We start from the raw sequence: 20,542 nt of genomic DNA on the forward strand, positions 1-20,542 counted from the left end.
GTGACACAGAAGCACACCAAAAGAACATTCTACCTTGAATCCCACCGCTTACAGCCTCTTTTCTCAAGGAGGACCCACAGACAGCAAAAACAAACCAAATGACACTGCTCACTCTAATTGGAGCACAGTGGATGAAACACAATCAAGGACAAACCCTACTCAGTTGGTTAATCAGTGTTAGTTCATTGATTTAAAAACAAACACACACATTAAATTGTTGATGCAACAGGATACAGAACCTGAGCCTTGGAGCTCAAGGAATTATTTCCAACAGAATCTGTAATGGAGTCTAAAGGGTCTCCCAATTCCTGCTCTGGCATCACAATTGCAGCTACAATAAACTGCTGTAGGAGGTCAGGGTCTCCTCCCGAACTGCTCACTCTACCCTAATTACAAAAGAATGCAAGACTCGTTTTGATTTTAATCAGAAAACGTGTACAGGCTTTTATTATTATTATCATAAAAGTAATGCACATTTGTTGAGCTCCGATGGAATATATAATCCAAAGCAGCAGCACTGCTTGAAAAACAGTAAAACACTTTCTAACAGCTACACAAAACTTTGGATGTTTTCAGTTGTACTTCAACGTGGTAAAGCAAATAGGTACTTCGGGTTCAAACTCATTACCATTCAACTGTCTGTTTATAAAGGAATAAAAAGAGACATTTAAAATATAAGTGTATTGAAGGCTCTTAAACCTCATGAGCCAATCTAAAGTTAACTGAGTGAATCGCTCAGCTGCAGTCAACTAATAGGAGGGGGGAGAAAAAAAAAAAACAACAACAACTCTGAGAAACCACTTATAGTTCTATACATCCATCCTCCAGGATTTGATTTCAAAGTCAAGTAAGTCCCCAGAAATCAGTCTCCAGGACTCCCTAGAACTATTCTGTATTAGAACTATTCTGTATACCAGCATAGGATAAACTTATTTTCCGACCTAAATGAAGACATCCAGATTGAAAAGAAAAAAAAAAAAAAAAAAAAGATGGCAACTGAACAAGGTCAATGGGTAGTAGAAGTATAAAATAAATAAAAAAGTAAAATTATGATCAGTTTGACTTCTGAATTTCAAACACTAATCAAAGCAAGACAGTGAACAAAGGAAAGCATTAACCCAACTACTCACATCACAAAACGAAGATTTGCCTACCAAGTAAAATTCAGATCAGTTTGTGTTGTCCTCTCTGAACACTAGTTCCCAGTACTCTTTAGGTAGGATGTTGTAGAGCTCCATTGTGTGCTGTTTATGATCTCCATATGAAAAAAAAAAAAAAAAGCATGAAAAAATCTCTAGAGATTGAGACACCTATTCACTCTCATTTCATGCTGAACTTAGGCACTGTGATTCTTGGTGGAGTTTAGTTAACCTCAAAGTGGAAAGGACTTCAAGCAGCAAAATTTTGATATTAATAACCCCTAAAATAAGAGGTTCCCTCTAAAGGGTGGAACAACTTTCATCTTCAGTGCTAAAATTACAACGTAAACCATTGTTGCCCTTTGTCTGAATTTTGAAACTGAGCTTGATTTTTAAAATCAATCAAGCACCAACAGTTCCTGTTGAACTCAGCAGTTCTGGAAATGAAACTGACCATGCAAAAAAAAAAAAAATAGCTGCAGCTTCCTTTCACCAACTCAAAGACCCAAACTTCCACTATGGGTGTGAAGAGGGTGGGAAATCACTACATACATCATTACCATTTGCTGTATTCTAGTAAGGATTATCAGAAAACATTTGTGTTTTTCTGCTAGCTGGAGCAAAGTCAAATATTCACAACTTAGACATTTCAAGAGAGTTCAGATGTTATTGATAATAAAACAAACACAAAGATTTCCCCCGAGACTATAGCTATAATTGTCATTTCCTACTAAGGAGGAAATTTTTCTTTGTCTTACTGATCAATAAAGTGGTTTTGAGGATTACTCGATCATCACAATTTCTGACACCTTATTGTGTTACCCAGCCCAGAGTAGTTTTGGCTGTGGGCAGAGATGTCAGAGCTACCTGCTGTTTTGCTGATGCAGAGGGAACAAGATGACTGCAGGTTCGTCTGAGACTTCAACATGGAAACCAGCTCGAGAAAAGCACTAGATGATGGTATTGATGCACAAGCAGATCATGATATTTGCAAGGTTTTAGTTCTTTCAAGCTCATGACAGTTATGGGTGTTTCATAAATGAAAAGGAGTGACCCAAACTTAACAAGCCTGAAGGGTTAGCAATTTAACTCTACTGCAGATCTTGAATCTGGAAAAAGCTCACAAGCCTGCACCTTTTCTGCTGTGCCAAGCAGCTGAATTACTGTGTGACAACACCAGCCCCAGCATCCTGTGGTAACAGAAGGGAGACTTTTCCAACAGAAGAGCCCTGGAACAGCTGAGCAGCAGGACCCTCGGGACTTGGGAGGCTGAGTGAATCAGCCAGCTCTGCTCTGTGCTACCATGGCTAGACTGATCTTGCATCTAAATTAGCTAATTTAAAGGTGTTCTGAGCACCTCTGCACCATCCTTTCCTCCCTTCTGTGACTCTGCACAGAAAATTTAAATGAAAGGGTGAAACACATACTTCTTAAAATCTACAGCCTAGTTTATCACCTATAAATATAACGCTTCTCCTGGCATCTTGTGGCTGACACTGTTCCCTACCAAATGCCCAATGAAACACTAGAAACGTTGTAGATTGGAGCCTACTGATGTGAAAATAATTGTACAGAGCAGAGAAAGCAGCAGGGCTATTCCAGAAGCCTGTAAATCCATTTTTTTTTTTTTAGTACGTATCATTTAGTGTTACTATAAATCAGCATTTCCCAAATGACAGAGCACACATCAATTGAGATGCACAGATCTCAAAAGCAAGGCATATCATCCTATGCCTTCTAATTAGCAGTGCTGTCCTGATTGACTCTGGGTCTACACCAGAGTCAGTACAGCTGTGAGCTGGCAGTGCTATGGGGGGCAGCAGCTTCACACACTGGGACAGGGAGGAAAGGAAGGAGAGATCCTATGAGCACAGGAGGGATACATGGAAACAGAAATCGGAAGAAATAGGAGTAGGAGAACTCACATGGGCAAAAGCAAAGGACAAGAATTAAAAACAAGGACATAACAGTCCTGTGATCTATCCTGTTGGAGGGACAGGTAGGAACCACAGCAGAAAAAGACAGCAGAAAAACATCCCATCCTACAGGCAGAGCCAGCAGGTTGAAGAAGGTGGTTGTCCCCTTCTGTTCTGCCATCACGAGGCCTGGACTGGACAATCTTTAAGGTTCCTTCCAACCCAAACCATTCTATCACGCAGTAAAAGCATCATTTCTATATTGTAAAAAGATGCTTGTTTTCCACTAACTCGCTTTTTTTTTTTCCCCCCCAAGTAACATGGGCAGTTAGTCAACCTTCTGACAGCATGAAAGTAGGGGGGTGCCTTTACACCAGTGTATGGGATCTAAGAACACAGTGAGGAGGCCACAGATCATCACAAATTGCATAAAATTAAAATACAAAAAAAGAACAACACATGTGGTTAAGGGTAAATGTAAGAATTCTGATGACATTTTCCTCTCAGTTCATCCCAATCATTCCTTGTAAACATGAGGGTACTGTTACAAAGCCTTGACATTAAAACGTATTTAATTCATTCATGTCTGGAATTTGAAAGTCATTGTATTTTGTCTCTCGTCTTTTTTTCCCTGAAGTTATTTTGACATGTTCATTTTTTGCTTCCCTAGCACCAAATTCCTCCTTTTACACAGCTAATTGAATCTGTCTTTAAATATATATATATACACACACACTTCCATCAGGTGCAACTGACAGAGGTAAGGAGGATTCAGTGACCAGACCCAGGCTTTACCCAACAAATTGGGGGTGATAGTTTTGTTGAAGTTTTTCTTGCCCCATGCATTTGTTCACCAAAAAGCTGCTGTGTTGGTGCTACCTGCAGGAAGGGTCACCACGCAGTGCTGCCACCCAGCCTGGGGGGTTCCAATCCCCAAGCACATTGACATCTTGCAGAGTAGCTACGGTACCTGATGCTCCTCAGCAATTGCTTCTTTCACATCCGTAACTAGATTAGACCGATTGAAATTATAATAGATAATGGGTGAGGCACAATTTTAATTTACAGAAATATTTCTCTTTAGATCCTAACATGTTAACATCTTCCCTTTTCTTTTACTATTTTTTTTCCCCACTTCCCACTCTCTTTTCATCCAGTTTATAAAGTATAAATGTATGGCTGGGTAAAGAGGGTATGCTTCCTCAGATTATCTTAATCCTGATTGTAACCACAGGTGTAATTGTTACCTCCCACTCCTCCAACACAACAGCTATTTTTATTAAGGAGGGCATGTTTTTTGCAAAAGATCAGCTATTTCATACTGTGTTCCTCCAGAACTCTTCAAAGTACCATCTGGAGCTGGTGACTTACTGCTTCTTAAATTATTGATTTGTTCCAACTCTTCTTCTGACACATCCTGATTACTGGAAAAGAGCAAGTCCCAGTAGGAATGGCTCTAATATTCTCTGCGCTGGAGACTGATGCAAAGAAATCATTTAGATTCTTAGCAATGTCTTTATCTTCTTTAATTTCTATCTTTAATCTTCAGTGATCCAGTTTCTGAACTACTAATTAATTATCTCTTGACAGAATAATAAACCTAAAGCATTTTTATTTCATACCTCTAGCATTTTGCAGTGTGCTTGTATTTCCTTTTAATTCCCTCATCTAGTATTTACACTAATTAATGCACCGATGTATAGGAAATCTAAGCTTACGTTTTCAAATTTGAAAGGATTCCCATCAGACAAAAAAAAAGAAAAGAGAGAAACAACAACAAAACCTCTCGAGCCTGCCATTCAGCTGTACTGGTTTACTCCTTGCCTGCCTAGTATTATTTTTTGTTAGCAATGTATGTGCCCTCCAGATTCTATTGTTGTTCTGAAGTTCAATTCATGGCATCTTTAAGGGTTTTTCTTCTGGTACTTTTCTTCCATCAGGATCTTTCTTGACAAACCCTGTCAACATTATCAAAATATTAATATTCTGAAGTTCAAATTTCACCATCACTTTTCAGTGCCTTATCTCTCACTGAGTTACTGGACCATATTATGTTAATATGACTGCTAGCAGCTTCAGATACAATTTTGTCTTGAATTCCTTCCTGCACACTGCTTAAGATCAAGGACCAAAAAATTCAGGATGTCAGTATTTAAGCACCTAAAAAGGGAACTTTCATCTGAAATCTCATATCTGCTTATGACACTGATCCAGGCTGAGTAGGTAGGTACCTACACCTTTCTTAGGTCTGCCAAAAGCAACAACTAGGCAGACCTGGAGCACATAACCCACACCAGCAACAAGCCTGTGATAGAAGCTGCCTTACTTGCTTCTAGACATGGAGAGGCTGCATATGAGGGAGACCAAGCCAGTATTGCCCACTATGCAGGAAGCACCCAGACACCAGGAAAGAGGGCACACAATCTCCCTTCTTGTTGGAGCAGGGTTCCTGGATCAGGAAGAATGGCAATGTTTCTGGGGTGAAACATTATAGCTTGATGATTTGGAGTCTCAGAGTAGAGAGCTCACGTAGGTTTGAGTCACTGTGCTGATCCTCAGTGATTTATTTTATCCAAGAGAGTTTAGTGCAAGATGCACAGTCCCTAAAACAAAACTTGTTACAGCCTAGTTCCTGCCAAGACACCCCTGTAATACATAGGAAGAGGTTATTTTTCTGACATAGAGATGCACAGGACCATGCTGATAGAGCTAAAGTTGTGGTCTGAGGCCTGGACCCTCTCCTGCACTCAATCCTAAGGCCTGGTCTTGAGCAACACCCAGTCCCAGCCATAAAACTTGACAGCTCTTCAGCAAAGCATGCTGAACTGTACCTCAAGCCCACATGAGAAGTAAAGGTGTCTGATCAGACTTGCTTCAGTCTACTTTATTTCTGTTATGCTTATTCCGAAATGGGTAGATGCTTCTTTATAGTTTTCTTTTGGTTCCCTGCTGCTGCCACACCTCATCATTACTGCTGGGCATGAGAGCCTGCCCACCACACCCCTGCCCAGCTCCCCCTCCACAAGTTGCCAAATGATCGCTCAGGCAGCAAGAGACCAAGATGTGTCAGCAGAGCTTTAAATCATTTATTATTAGCAAGTGGTTGGAATAAAAAAAGAAATCAGCCTAACTCCATGGAAAAGACAATGAGAATTAACACTGCTCTGCCTGCCGCTGCTAAAGCCAAACACTGAATTGTTAACAATTTAGCAAGAGGAGATGACATGCAGCACAGGCAATCCTCACACCCCAGCCTATACTCCCCATTGGGGCAGCCATCCCACACAGGTGGTATGATCCTCCTCCACCATCATGCTCCCTTCAGCCATGAAGCTGTGGGTGCAGCAAACTCAAAATGCTGTTGTAGCAGGACACAGCAGCATTTAGCCAGGCTTCATAAACCATACACATACCAGCAGCCAGCTTGCTGCCTGCCTGAATGCACAGAGACCTGTTTTTGGTAACTCCAGACAGAAAACAGGTAGAAGTCTTGGTGGATTTATATTGCATGAAACCCCAAGCCAATGGCTACATATGCAAAAAAAAAAAACTGAGACCCTGCCCTCCTGTAGTGGGGGAAGAGGCTTTTACTGAACTTTTCTATTAAATATTCTGCCAAGGCCCAGTGACCACCGCTGCTCTCATCCAGCTCCTTCTGGTCTTTTCTGGCCAAATCCATAGCTTCTGGACGCAATGAGAGGATGGAAAATCAACAGAAAACTCCACCGCAACCACCTGACCTCTTGCCACTCTGGGCTCAACAGACCATCCAAATCCCCTCTTCCCACCTCACCAGCCTGGGTGGGAGGGTGAGCTCCACAGCTGAGCACCCCCGCGTGGCATCGGCAGCAGCTCAGCCCCTCGTGTCCCCGTGCACATCACGCGTCAGAGGCAGTCAGCAGCCAAATGGCACCACATCCCCCTACCTGGGACCTTGCCAAAACAGAGCCACCCTTACCTTTCCGAGACACGTGTCTGCAGGAACAGGCTGTCCCGTGGGATGGCAGGGAGGCCGTGGGGAGCCCCTGCACCCAGTCTTGCTGTTCACCACCCTTGGTAGCGATGGAGCCGGCACCCAGCAGATGTTTGGCTTGGGTGCAGCACGTCCCAGGCTCTGGTCAGGGCAATCAGCCACGAAGCTGCTCCCTGCTCGGCTCTAGCATCTTGCCAGCCACGCAGTCCAGGGAAAAAACGCCTCCTTCGAGCACCAGCGTCATTTCAGACGCGGGCATAGGATCACCTGCCTGGGAATCGCATTATGGATCGGAGGGGAATACACTCCGGGCTCAACACCAGCACATTCTTCTCCCCAAAGAAAACGGGAATCCCAAAGAATAACGTGCAACACAAAAAGAAAACAGGGAGGGCTGCGTTGAAGGATGCTTCTGGGTCAGGGCTGCGCCGTTTGCTGGTTCAAGAGCACCATCTCCTGGGTGGCCTCGGTGCTCGGCTGATGGGAGTCCAGCCCAGAGCCGGGTTCTTCAACGCACAGAGCGCTGCAGGAGAGCACATCCCAAACCCTGCCTCTCCTTAAACCACCAGCACCAGGTGTTCCTGAAAACTAGCACTAAAAGTGGTCTCCTCTAAGCTCTGAAGGTCTAAACATGTACCCAGTCTGTGGGGACCACGTTCTCTTTGCAGTAATCAAGACATGCGATTTGTCAAAGGTTACTTACATTCGCTTTAAGGAAGGAAAAAAAAAAAAAAAAGGAAAGAAAAAAAAACACTAAAATTACTTGAAAAGCTATTTAGATTTCAGACAAATGAAATAGTGGGTAAGGCCTGAAACATTGGGTTTCATAGTATTACCGTTCAACCAGGAGAACTTGGCTAACAAGTGGTATTTCAAAAATACATATTGTAGTGTGGATTTGACATGAAAGCTCTAAAACGCTTGTTAATATACCCTTTAATAGCATGCATTTTCACTCACTAGATCATAGATTTAAGACAAAAGACTCCAAAACTTTATTCTCAGCTCTGTAGTTATCATAGTATGACTAGCAAATCACTTCTCTGTACTGCAGCTTATAATGGCCTGTTAAATGAACATTTGAGTGCCCTACTTCACTGCTCTGAGGCTAAATTGCATGTAAGAATCCTTTGGGCTTTGAAGAATGGGATTATATAACAAGTAAAAAGTGTAATTCAATGATTCTTCCTAATTCAATCCTCCTCCAAAGCCTTTCTGACTCAATTTACCATGAAATGTCAAGTAAAATTTTAAAGGATTTTATTTGACATTTTATTCATCTTTATAAAATAGTCAATCAGTCCCCTGTGTGCAAGCTTCACATTAGAAAGAAGTCTAACTACAAAAACATACATACCAGTGTCTCAGTGTATGTGCAGGAGAAGTCTCATGTTTGTGTTGTTTTTGTGTGTGTGTGTGTGTGTAGAACAGTTGTAACTATGCAAAAAAATGACCCTTCCATAGCTTGTTATGATTAACTTATTTAATTTACAAAGCTATTTCAATATGAATATTGAACTCTGCCCTTGGATTCTTCTTAGGCTTTATAAATCATCATCACCTGCATGTGTTTCAGTTACACAAAATACTTTAGAAGTTATGGCACATATTTCAAATGTTAGAGAAACTAGTTTCAAGTGACTCCCTCTGTCTTTAAATAAGTCTAGTGTGTTTATTTACTATACTCTGATTTGAAAGGCCTTTAAACATTCCAATATTTGAGGGAAAAAAGTTACCTTTACAAGGTTTTCTTTCTTCTTTATAGGGGAGCACAAGTCAATAGCAATCCTGCAAACTTTTCTCGTGTCTGATTAATCAGAAAAAAAACTTCAAATCTTCAAAACCAGGAAGACATGAATTTTGCTCTTTATATAAAACACCACACCTTTCTCACACCCTACAAGTTTTATACAACAGAATGGTCTTTCTAGCCAAAACTGCCTTTGCTCCTAGCCAACTCCGTTACCTCCAGGAAAACTAGACACTTGTGAGAAGCTAGACAGTAAGGCAGAGTTTATAAATCCAAAGATATTCCCCCAATCCTAAATCAATTAGGATATAAATTCATAGTTCTGTTTTTGATACTTCTAGTACAAGAACTCAGATGTTTTCCAAGAAGGAACATTTTTTTAAAAAAGCAGTAAAGACTACCTGGAAATTACACACACAGGCGAAACAGCACAGGTTCTGTGCCAACAATGTAGATCTTGTTTTTATTTCAGCTTAAATCAAATAAAGCCTGAATCTACAACGTGAATTTTTGTACGTACCTTTCAAGGCAAATTACTGAAAATAGAAACTGAACCCTTCACTACCTCAATCCTTTTTTTCTAACTAAAATCTGTTTTCCATAAATGATACATGGGGATAGGCCCCAAACAGTTAAATCAATTAGCAGCTTCTGTATCCAGGAGCATGCCACATAAGAGATCTCGGTGCACTAAGACAGCGCTGTTCAATGGAATAAGCAGCCTCCCAGCAAAAAGATGTAACACACAAAAAAAGCAAGCAGCACTATAGACAATTCCAAAACTTCAAACCCTCTTTAACTCGTTGTCTTTCCACCTTTGCTTACAGAGACGTTAACAAGTGCTGCCTGTCTCATAATAGGTGAGCATTTTTTGCTTACATAGTCCTGTATTATGAATGTTGAAAAACCTGTTGTAAGGAGATCTGTTTTTCTCCTGGGGGGTAGGGGGGGGAGGTTGGGGGTAAGGACACAAACCAGATTAGACAAGGATTTACTGTTCAGCCTGCCAGGTTTACATTTTAATATTACCATTCTTAGATGCCCGCACTGAAAAGGCCTTGACTGGATTACTAGTGCCAGTTTGGGAGAGGTTTCCCTTAGTATGATTCTCTGATTTCACATTCCCATACTTTTTCTATGCGTTTTATTATCATTAACAGTCTCCTGGGAAGTTAAAAAAAGTAAATAAATTTCTAGCCCACCTTTCTGAAGAATACACTGAGAAAATAAGGCTCTATATTAACAGACCCAAATAAAGGCACTTGAAACACCTCAGGACATTTTACACTTCTCTTTTCATGATAGACAAGAAAAACAAAACATTGACCACACTGTTAAAGCAAGGAAAAGGACACTGATGCCAGAAAATTCACTTACCACGTAACCCATTAGGGTGTTGGGAGCCAGTAGCAGCTTGTTTTCTCTGGGAAACAACTCTTGGCTTAACTGATTTGAGTTCTTCCAAATAAAAATTAGCAAGGTAATAAAATGACATCTGTAACTGGCTTCCGTCTGCCCCATCAGTTCAACAAGAGCAAAGAAACCCACCCCTCTTTGGTGGAGGCCTAACCTTTCTGAAATCAGACTGCTTGTATTATATAACTGTTCTCATTTGCTTTAATCAAACCACCTTGCTGTATATGCAGCAGGTGAGAAGTGTTACAAGATGCAAAGGATTACCTTAATTAATGATCTGGTGAACAGCTTGGTTCACTTAGCTCAGCCTTTTACCCCAACAGCAGTATCACAGGCATCCTCAGAGGACCATACAAGTAATTACAATCATAGTAGAGAACTCCAGCATGTCAATCATTCATACTACAGTCCCATACTAATAGAATGATAACAGATAATGGTTTACATGCATCCATCTCATCGCAAGCCCTCAGTAGCTCAACACAGCCAAACTGGGTCCACAAGCATCTCACCTTAGGAGCACTCAGCCAGGACACCCACCTGGTATGACACAGGAGAGAGAAGTAATGGGGCTCACGGGGTGTTGCTAGAGCTGGCAGCTCAGTATGACCTACCTTGATCAGGAGACGCCGTTCAGGTGGTAATGCTCGTTCACGCCTTGATGCCTGCTGTGCTGAGATGCAGTCATACATTGGCAACCTCAGGAAAAGGCAGACTTGCTTTTCTTCACCAGAGACAGATGGCAAGGTCAGCACCCTGCCTGCTCTCAGCTGTCTTCTCAGCAACTTCCCAGCCAGCCTTCCCAAGACATGCTCCTGAGCACTATCACCTCTTCCACAATCAGGGAAGCACAAGCAGCGATGCCCAGTGGTGCTCTGCCAGCTGCTGCCTCCTGTGAGGAATCACTCCTCCTGTAGGGAAGTCACCATCACATCCTCCCAGCTATGAACTCCTCATGCACAAGACCCCCCCCACTACAAGCTTTGGGCACCCACTGATTGATATCACCATCTGATTAAGCGGAGAACAAACTAGTGCCAATTTTCTAAAATGATCAACCTGAGAACTAGCTTGTTAGGGGAAATTCTCAATCAGCTCCCAAAATAAGTGTCTTTGTGAGCATCTGAAGCTTTACTGATGTTGATTTTTTTATTGCAATGAGATTAACGTGAATATTTACATAGATAAGATGCAACATGTAAAAAGTGCTCGTGCACACAGCCTGGCACATAAAGGAATGCAGGCAGAAGCCATATTTTATGTACCTACTCCTATGGTTTCGTTACACACACATTTTGGCATTGCTCTTCCTTCTACTTGCTAATTACAAGACATGCTAATTAAGCAAAGGATTGATATAAACAGTACTGCACATTATACAAGTTTTAAACTGAGTAATTAAGAACAAAAAGGGAGAAAAACTATTCATAATTTCAATAACAGCAGAAGCCTGTGGGGGATAGGAGGGGAAATGCTCTTCAGAGGAGAAAGAAGACCTGACAAAGCTAGAATTACCTTTATCTTAAACTAGTACCAGATAATACTGGAAATATTGAACTTTCACAGAATAATAAAGAACAAAGCTCCACAAAACAGCAGACTGGGGGGGTCCTTTTTTTTTTTTAATAGATTTACTAGCCAGACTAATAATTAAACATTGAAGTAGAAAATAAGTGGCTTTTCTTCAAGTTACCTTATTCTTTGTCTACAGTGTATGTCCATTTCATTTGGTCTTTTGACATGAAAAAACAGAAGCTTTTGAAATTCATTTATTTTTCCAAACCTTATTTTACATTCAGAATGGCCAAAAAAACCATGAAAGATTAGCTGTAAGAAAGCTCATTTAACCAGATTTCCAAGAGACAAAGCTGAATTTGAGATATGCATTTCATGAATGTGATACTGTGTATGAACAAAAAAACTGTTGCACTCATATACATAACTAACAATCACAAATGACTGCCTCTGAGCATAGGTTATTCATGATCAGAGTTCATTCTCAAGTCAGTTCTACTGGTACTGGAGCTGAGCAGCTTTTTCATAAACAAGAGAATACAGAGAACATACACGCTGCATTTAATCCAGGAGACAGTGACTGCACTATACACAGCATTTACTGCAACCAGCACATTTCAAAATTTCTGTGAAGGCTGTACAAGTATAGCTTGCCTACTAGACTGCTTGCTCAAGTGAACAAGAGAGAAAACTGGAACTTGCATTAAATCTCATCTACCAGTTCCAGTCTGAACCTCCTCCACTGATAGTTTTTCCTTACTTGCATTTTAGGTTTCACATCAAAAGCAGTACCAGCTTCACTAGTCGCTTAAAATAAAAAAGAATTATTGGAGACACTCTACATAATAGTTTTTCCAATCACTTGCCTAATTCACATGCAAACCATTTAGTGCTCTGTATTAAGAAAAGTAAATTGCATTTTGCTATTTTAAAGTAAATTTTATTTTGCATTTTATTATTTTAAAGCTTTGTTAGCTTTTAACCTTAGCAGTATTGCTATACAGATGAAGCTACACTGTTTAAAACAATTTATTTTTACTTATGACAATTTTTTACTTTTTTACAGATGAAGCTACACTGTTTAAAACAATTTATTTTTACTTATGACAATTTTTTACTTTTTTACTTTTTTTTTTTTACTACAGGGTTATACAGTTATATAAAGACTTCAGAGAGCTTCCAACAAATACTTATCTATTCAGTAGCCTTTCTGCTGCACTTTTTATCTGATCTCCATGAAACATTTTGCCTCTTTATCCTATGTTTGAAGACCATATTCCCTGAAGAACAGCACTCCAGAGGGAACACTTGGAATTACAGCAAATCTAAAAAGATAACTTAGTAGCTACCAAATACTGCAGTAGTTACTAAAGTATTCTGCTGTAATGATGTAAGCTAGAATACTGAAGTCTTAAAAAAAATCCCACATTTTTGCTATGACACAGAAGAACTCCAACACACATAACCAGGGGGGAAAGCCATTTCACAAGAGGTAGAAAATGTTTTTTATAAAATCTTTAGGCACAATTCTTAGCAACCCTTTAAAAGCTAACAAAGTTACAAAGTAATAATGACCATTATACATGTATTCATACTAGTGTGTTTATTTTTACCCTTTAGAATAAAAGTATATTTCATGCACTCTCATATCATCTTTTCTTCTATATTATTTGAAGACTGTTTTCTCCTATATCATATGAGAAATTTTACAAGCTCTCAGGAAGTCTTATCAGGAGTTATACAAAAGAAGATGCAATACTACTTTGCACTTTTTTTTAAAAGGAACAAGGAAATGCAAACACTGTTTGCATAGATTCATGTAACAAAGAACAAAGAAACAAACTCAGAATTCATAAAAATAAAATTATTAATTCTTTTGGTTTACTCCTGCCCTCAATCAAAAGAATGTTTTCAGAAGTGTACTTGTTTTTAAACATGATTTCCACAAATGTATGCTTTACAGTGCAGTGGTTATACTCATTTTCACAACAATATCCATAAACCAAAATACTGAGATCACTACATTTACCATGAGCTAAGAGACAGCCACTGATAAATCTTAGTGAAAAGATGCCTTAGTGAAAAAATGCCAAAGAAGATGCCTTCTTTGAGCTGAAGTACATAAGGCTTTACTGGTAACAAGTTCTTATTGAAGTTTTTCCTTATTCCTATCACAGCATCTTTTTTTTGCTTGTTTTACTTTTTGTCTTGGTCTTTTTCTGCATCCAGAAGTGCTGAGCGGATTCCTAACTTCTTCAGCTCTTCTACAAGATCTCCATTCTGATGCATCTGGAGGAGTATATCACAGCCACCAACGAATTCACCATTGAGGTACACTTGTGGGATGGTGGGCCAGTTTGAGTAGTTTTTTATTCCTGCATTAAGAAAAACAAAGGCATTAAATGTTTCCCCTCTCCCTCCAAATACAATGGAATTTTAAATGGAATACAATTGCTTCAAGCTGACAGAACTATTAATATTTTCGTTTCTTCCCCACTGTGGCAGTAACTCATACAAATAACAGTAATGCTAAAAGAAAAACTATGTTAAATTTAGCTTTTGTTCCCATTCCAACTCTAGACATGGGTTGAAAGATATGAAGTCAGCTCCTACAGCGACTTCAAACATGCTGGAAAAACATGGTGTCTCCCTTCCCACCCAGGAAACAAGCAGTACTGTTTTCATTCAATCAAAGAGGTGGAAAATCTTGAGAACCACTGAGAAATGTTTATATCCCTTTACCTTTTACATTTCTCTAAGGAACTTTAAAGCATTCATGTTTTACTGAATTCATACAGCTATAATTTAAATTGCAGTAATAAGAAGATGCATTCACTCCTCTGGAAGCCTAAGAAATTTTAAATTGCTTTATCTTGCAGTGCCAGACCTTACAGCCCAAGGGAGGGGCACAAAGGTTGAAGTCTCTCAGAACTCACTATATCAAACAGAGCTAGCTACAGTCACAGTTATGAAGTACAGAACTGAAGTTAAAAACCATACTTCATAAAAGACAAAGTCATCCAAAAAATATTAACTGATCAGATGATATAAATCAAATGCCAAATTGTTCTGAAAGACATCAGGAAAAAATATACAGAAGAATCAGTAAACCTAGTTTGCCACTTTTAAAACAACCTTTTACACAAAGGCATTGTTTCATAAAAGATTAAAAAGATGGTAAGTAACATAAGCATTCTAAAAAAATAACAGTAATCTAGAAAAATATTTGCTATGACAAAGTGTCTCTAACTATAAAGTGCAACATCAGCTAAAAGATTTTATTTTGACTTAATATTTTGTGCATGGACATCTAATGCTTAAAAAGCCCCAAATAGCAAGTTTGGCATATCAATGGCAAAAGGAATCAGCTAATCCATAACCATCTAATCCTATCTCTGGCATCACCACCTATAACTTCTTCCTTAGCACTTCACAAATACCTTTCTTGTTTGTTCAGATACAGTTTGCAGAAATTGGAAGTTTTGGTGTGAACTTGTGTTTCAATGTTCAAGAAAAGTAGTACTTCTCTCAAACATTCCTTGGCCTTTGAGCACTCCGAAGTGCTCAAACTATCCCCCAAATCTTTTTACCCTAAAAACCTTTTAACCCATAACAGCTGCAATAAAGAACTGAGTCCCAACACAAAGTCACACTCAGGGATAACCCTTCTCAAAAGAGCCACCGTAGATATGAAACGAGGTTTGTTTCTGTTAAGATATTGTAATGCTAAACATGAATTGAGACCCAAGGGCACTACATAATGTCTATTGCTAATAAACACTCCAGGGTAACATTATTCTTTTACAGAAATATCTTCTTCAAGGACCAGGCACTGATAGCACTTTCAAGGCTCTACTCAACTACAGATAAAAACATGAACACAGTCTAGCTGGACTGCCCTGTGTGCTGCCCTTCACATATGAGACAAGCTGCTTTAACTGTCTGTGTGCTGGAGCTCGACCAGATTACAAACTGGATCTGTTAAATAAACCCTGAGTTCAACACAACATTTACCAAAACTGCTTCAGTACCATTAACGCAAGTCAGCCTGGTCTATGCCTACTGCACTGAGGATGCACTTCAGCGATGAACCCTTCAGAAGTGCAGACACTGCAAGGAGCTTCCTTCCCATTCCCTGGAGGTTACGGCTTCCCTCTGCACTTCAGAAGCTGCAGGCTTCTCTTTTCAAACACTTCTGTGAAACCTTACTCCAGTTAAAAGCTTGACAGCTGAACTAGCACATCACAAGGTGACTGAAGCCACAACCTGTGCAAACTACTACTGAAAGGGGTACCAAGAGCACTCCCCCTCTATTTCCCCAACTCCAGTGGCCATATCTCAGCCTCTCTTGCCAGCACTAGCACTAATGAGCAAGGAACCACATCAGGGAGATGATTCAAGCAACCAGTATCACTCCTACCACACTCTCTCCAGAAAAGCAACACATTTTCATGGACATCATTAGCACTGGTGCAAGCATGGCTGGAGAAGAGTTAGCCCAAGGGTGAGAGGAAAGATCAAGCCCATCCTCATGGCAGAATCCAGTACTTAGGTAATGTATAATCTGAGAGTGAACTACAGCAGTTCTAACTGGTTTAAACCACTACTTTCTCAGTACATAATCCCAAACTTCTCTACCACCTTATAGATCTGAACCAGCCCAACCATGCGTATCAGCTGAGAGTAGGATCGCTTATGGCAGAAACAACTCAGAACTCTGAATTGTTGTGGAACCACAGCCCAAGAGAGAACATTAAGGTCTCTTAACCAGCTTTGGTAATGAAGGATTTGTGTCAGAGAAACATATTCTCAGCTCGCATTTAGGTAAATAAATCACTTGACAGCAGCACTAGTAACTAGTTTTACAGAACTGACAGTGGTTTTAGGTGAAAAGTACAGGTATGGAGCTGTTTTTACAACTTGCCCTATTACAGCAAAGGGCAAGCTTCAGCAAGGTTGGTTATAGTTCAGCTGAATTATATCAACCTCAAAATACCACGTTCCACTAGGTCCAGGAAAACCAACCAGCACTTCAAATACACCTGAAGGACCATCTCTGCTAGCAGCCAACTCTTAGTACCAGTGCTGTGAAGAGGAATATACGCAAACATTTACGTTATCCTCAGCTAAGTGCATAGCTGGTGACCAGCTCACATGCCGTATTCTCCTTGCTCAGGGAAGTATGACAGGCTGGGTACCTGACTTTTCAGCACCTGAGGTCAGGAGAGATGAAGACGGCCTTCAGACAGTTGCTGTTGGATCACGTTTGGCAACCCACCAAACTACAGCTTCCAGCAGCCCAGCCCTCTCCTGTCAGAGGCCGCCAGCCACAGGAACAAGCATAGGCTGGCCGGTTAGGGGGCAGCAGGTAATGTAAGTGAAGCAAGGTAACAGCCCACCAGCTCTGGGATCAATGTGTCCCTCCCTAGCTGCTCACACCAAGGTCCATCCCTACTGCTGGCTCTGGCACTCACCTCACCACACAGCAAGCCAGGCCTGGCTGCATCCCCACTAATAAACAGAGCTGGTTGTGCACGCAAATCCCAATAAATTCACACTGACAGAAGCACTGCCTGAGGGCTCATGGAACCAAGAGAAACACACATGGTTCAACTTCGAGGGTTTTAGTCTGTTTCAGTAGAACTTCAGATTAATTTCTCTCTTTTTTAAATAGCTTTAGTAAACCCTAAGACAAATAAGTTTAAGCACGTAATAAAGCCTGAAAGCCCCCCCCCGCGGCCTGCCCCGCTGACCTTGGCGGAGGTCGGGGTCCTGCAGCACGTCGTGTGCGCGGTAGTCCTCGACGCCGTGCAGCCGCAGGATCTGCACCACGGCGTTGCTGAAGCCGCAGAGGGGCTGCTCGGGGCTGCCCTTCATGAACACCACCACCGGGTGCGCCCGCACCAGCCGCTCCACCGCCTCCCGCGACCCCGTGCCCGACCCCGAGCCGCCCCCCTCGGCCCCGCCGCCCTCGGCCGCCGCCTGGCTCAGCAGCCGCCGCCCGGCCCAGCCCCGCGCTGCCCAGCCGCCCCCGGCCAGGCGCAGGCCGGCGCGCAGCGAGCCGCTCATCCTGCCTCGGCCCCCACCGCCCGCACCAACTGCCCGCCCCTGCCCCGCTGCGCCGGCCTAGAGTCACCGTTACTCGCTGATTGGTAGAGACGGGGAGAGGTCGCACGGGATCTACGCCTTTTCACAGGCATAGCAGCTGTCAATCAACGCTGACAGCCAGTAGCGTGGAGCTCCAGCTGGCTTTGTCCCGCCCACCAGCGCTGTGCGGCTATTTGTGGAGCGGACGGCGCTGCCGCAGCTCCATTGGTAGAATCACCCGTCAATCCGCGCCCGGAGGGTTAACCCCGCCTACTCCCTGCCGCCATTGGCCAGGCTCCCCCGGCGCGGTGCCTTAAGAGGGGCAGGGCGGAAGGGGGAGCTTCTTCCGCTTCCGGTGCTGGCGGTGGGCGGGCTGTGAGTGGGGCCGGGCATGGCGCTGGTTGTGCCGCGGGTGCTCGGGGCTGCGCCCGGCAGCAGCTCGGTCTGCGAGGAGCCTCGGGGCAGCCCCTGAGGCCTCTCCGAGGGCTGGGAGCGCAGTGCAGGAGAGTTCAGCGGCGGCCGGGCGGTGAGTGGAAGAGGTACAGCGAAACCTTCCTGGCTACTGGGAAATGAATTAGCACGGCTCGCAAATAACAGGCCTAAATGCACCTTTAATCTCCCGTTAATTTACGTTATGGATCTGGCACCTGTACTTCTGGTGTATTAACGGCCACTCGTAGGCGTTAAGAAAAGGAGTTCCCCAAGTAACTCGTGCTGTTCAGCTCCTCCGGGAGTGCCAGCTGCAGCGCAGAAGGCAGCGGGTTCTGTGCCTGCAGTGTATGGAGCACTGCTGCAGCTTTCAGATGTGTGTGAAGCTATGAAAAAATCCTTAACAGGGATCTGAAGGCAAAGTTCACATATTGTACTGCACATGAGCATTGTATATTGGGAGTATATTGTATATATGGCAGTATGTTTTTCAGCCACCTTATTTTCTTCTGATCTAGACAGAGAAGTCAATGCTTGCCTGTTAATCGTAATGCATAAAACACAGAAGGGTTGTTTACTATGTATGTGTTACTATCCAGTGTGAGCTGGATAAAACTAGTAAATTCCACAAAGGTTTTTGTCATATGGTTATGTTATACAGAATCAGAGCCTTAAGTCTTAAGTGTAAGAGGCTTAGTGGTACACTTTCACGCCTTTAGTCTAGCTGAAACACTCCTGCCACTCTGTTTCTGGAGATTCCAGAGGGAAATAAATAAAAACTGATTGAAAAGAAAGAGCTTCTACTCTTAAAGCTAACTAAAAGCTTTCAATTAAAAATAATAAGTTGAAGGAACTTGATACTATCTGCATTCCTGTATACTCTTTTAGCTGTTTCTCCAAGCAGATGGTTAATAAATAGAATGTAGAGTAAGGACATCAAACTCATGTGTCATAAGACTTTGTGAGGACGTGTTCCCCTGGGAATGACATAGCCAGTTCTAAGTTGCAGCTTAATCCTCTGTAGTCGAAGAGATGCCCTTGGTTGCTGGTACTCTGGGCAGACCAGGCTTGCAGAGAGAGCACTGATGGGAGGAAGCCGAGGCATGCCTGTAAGAGTAGTGGCAGCAACATGTGCAATGTTCCTCTAACAGCTCGCATTCTGTTGTCACGGAGATAATGGCTCATCCCATGTCATTATCGATCTATCAACAGTAAGAGCAATTTTGCAGTCTGATATTGTTTAGCAAATAGAGCAACTTCTGCTGAACACTTAAAAACTGCTATAAATTTTGAAAAGCTTCTGCAATGTCTGTGTGCTTGGTTAAACAGAAGTACCTGAACTCGTAGTTATTTGTTGTAGTGATGTGAGGTAATGCTAAGCTTAACAGAATGCATTTTAAAGAAAACAGTACTGTCAAATGTTTTTTTATTGCAAAGTATGCAGCACCATGTAAGGGAATAAACAGTTCTTGCTACTGATAAGACTTGAACAATTAGCCTGTGTACTCTGTACTAACAGAAATAACTATTTGTTATCTGGTTCAGTTTGCTGTTGGTCTAAGTGAAACTTCTTATATTTTCCAGATAATGATTTAAATCACCTGTTCAGAAGAAATATTAATGGGACTTCCTTGAGACTGCTGATGTTTTGTTGATCTTCCTGTTAGAAGATGTATTATCACCTCATTTTGAGAAGAGCAATAGGAGTTGATATTCAAACTGCAGGGCTTAATTGGTCAGCCACAAATAAGGTTACTTCCAGGCATTCTGCAGCTGAGCAAAAACAGTAGTTATGAGTCAGTGGTTTGATGTGCTTATGTAGTATGCAAGCACACATCTAAAAATACTATTAGAGAGCTTTTTCTTCATGTCCAAGTTAGATACTTGTCTTCCTGACTTGTTGCAGGGTCTGGAAATGAAGCCCCTTATGTGTGTAAATAGTTGAGCTCTGCTTAAGTTTTTTTCTTTTGAAGCTTTTTAACTGGGATGGTTTGAGCTCCTGTTCTGCATGTCAGGTAAGTAATTTGAGGCATACAATCAGGGCAGCATCTGGCAGCATTAACATATCCTAAATTCTGAGAGCATTAAGAATGTTTAAAATGTACCTACAGTTCTGGCCTGCACAGTTAAAATCTGTGTGGCATGCTTAAATTGTGAATGCTGAAGAAGCAGCTGTGAACAGTTCCTGATTATTAACAAACAGCAGAACTGTTGAAATACTATGTTTTTTTCTTGTAGAAACTCAAGCTCCATGGGAAATGGACACTTTACAATCTGAGGTGTATCTAACTTGTCCTGGATCTAACCAAGAGACCTA

At 41.7% G+C, this 20,542-nt stretch overlaps 2 protein-coding genes and 1 non-coding gene across 18 annotated transcripts in view; 1 reads left to right on the top strand and 2 right to left on the bottom strand.

Annotated features, from left to right (window-relative positions):
• The window catches only part of TUNAR (transmembrane neural differentiation associated intracellular calcium regulator), a 159,986-nt gene extending 149,633 nt beyond the window's left edge, over positions 1-10,353 (bottom strand). For 10 of the 16 annotated variants that reach the window (XR_011809512.1, XR_011809511.1, XR_011809514.1 and 7 more), the window contains exon 1: positions 10,156-10,353. Coding sequence is in view for 1 of the 16 variants with exons in the window: in XM_072038319.1 (XP_071894420.1) it covers positions 10,156-10,299 (144 nt within the window). In the remaining 15 variants the exon portion in view is untranslated. Of the gene's footprint in view, positions 1-7,013; positions 7,524-10,155 lie in introns of those variants that run through there. The other 6 variants (XM_072038323.1, XM_072038320.1, XM_072038328.1 and 3 more) reach the window with 5 other exon arrangements.
• Positions 10,354-11,949: 1,596 nt separating this feature from the next.
• GLRX5 (glutaredoxin 5) lies at positions 11,950-17,818 on the bottom strand. The gene is made up of 2 exons (XM_027459380.3): positions 17,463-17,818; positions 11,950-14,084 (listed from the first exon to the last, which is right to left on the bottom strand). The coding sequence occupies exons 1-2, from the start codon at positions 17,776-17,778 to the stop codon at positions 13,906-13,908; spliced, it is 495 nt and encodes a 164-aa protein (XP_027315181.1). The 5' UTR covers positions 17,779-17,818; the 3' UTR covers positions 11,950-13,905.
• A 1,422-nt stretch (positions 17,819-19,240) lies between these two features.
• LOC113843923 (small Cajal body-specific RNA 13) lies at positions 19,241-19,513 on the top strand. Its single transcript, XR_003497868.1, has one exon. It is a non-coding gene; the product is annotated as a small Cajal body-specific RNA 13 (non-coding RNA).
• Positions 19,514-20,542: the final 1,029 nt, after the last annotated feature.

This window comes from Anas platyrhynchos, chromosome 5 (assembly GCF_047663525.1).
Source record: "Anas platyrhynchos isolate ZD024472 breed Pekin duck chromosome 5, IASCAAS_PekinDuck_T2T, whole genome shotgun sequence".
NCBI classification, from domain to species: Eukaryota; Metazoa; Chordata; class Aves; order Anseriformes; family Anatidae; genus Anas; species Anas platyrhynchos.

Coding starts and splice junctions, on each gene's coding strand:
- GLRX5 (XM_027459380.3), bottom strand. CDS start 17,778: ATGAGCGGCTCGCTGCGCGCCGGCCTGCGCCTGGCCGGGGGCGGCTGG. Junction 14,085..17,462: donor GGACCCCGACCTCCGCCAAG/GTCAGCGGGGCA, acceptor TTCTTAATGCAG/GAATAAAAAACTACTCAAAC.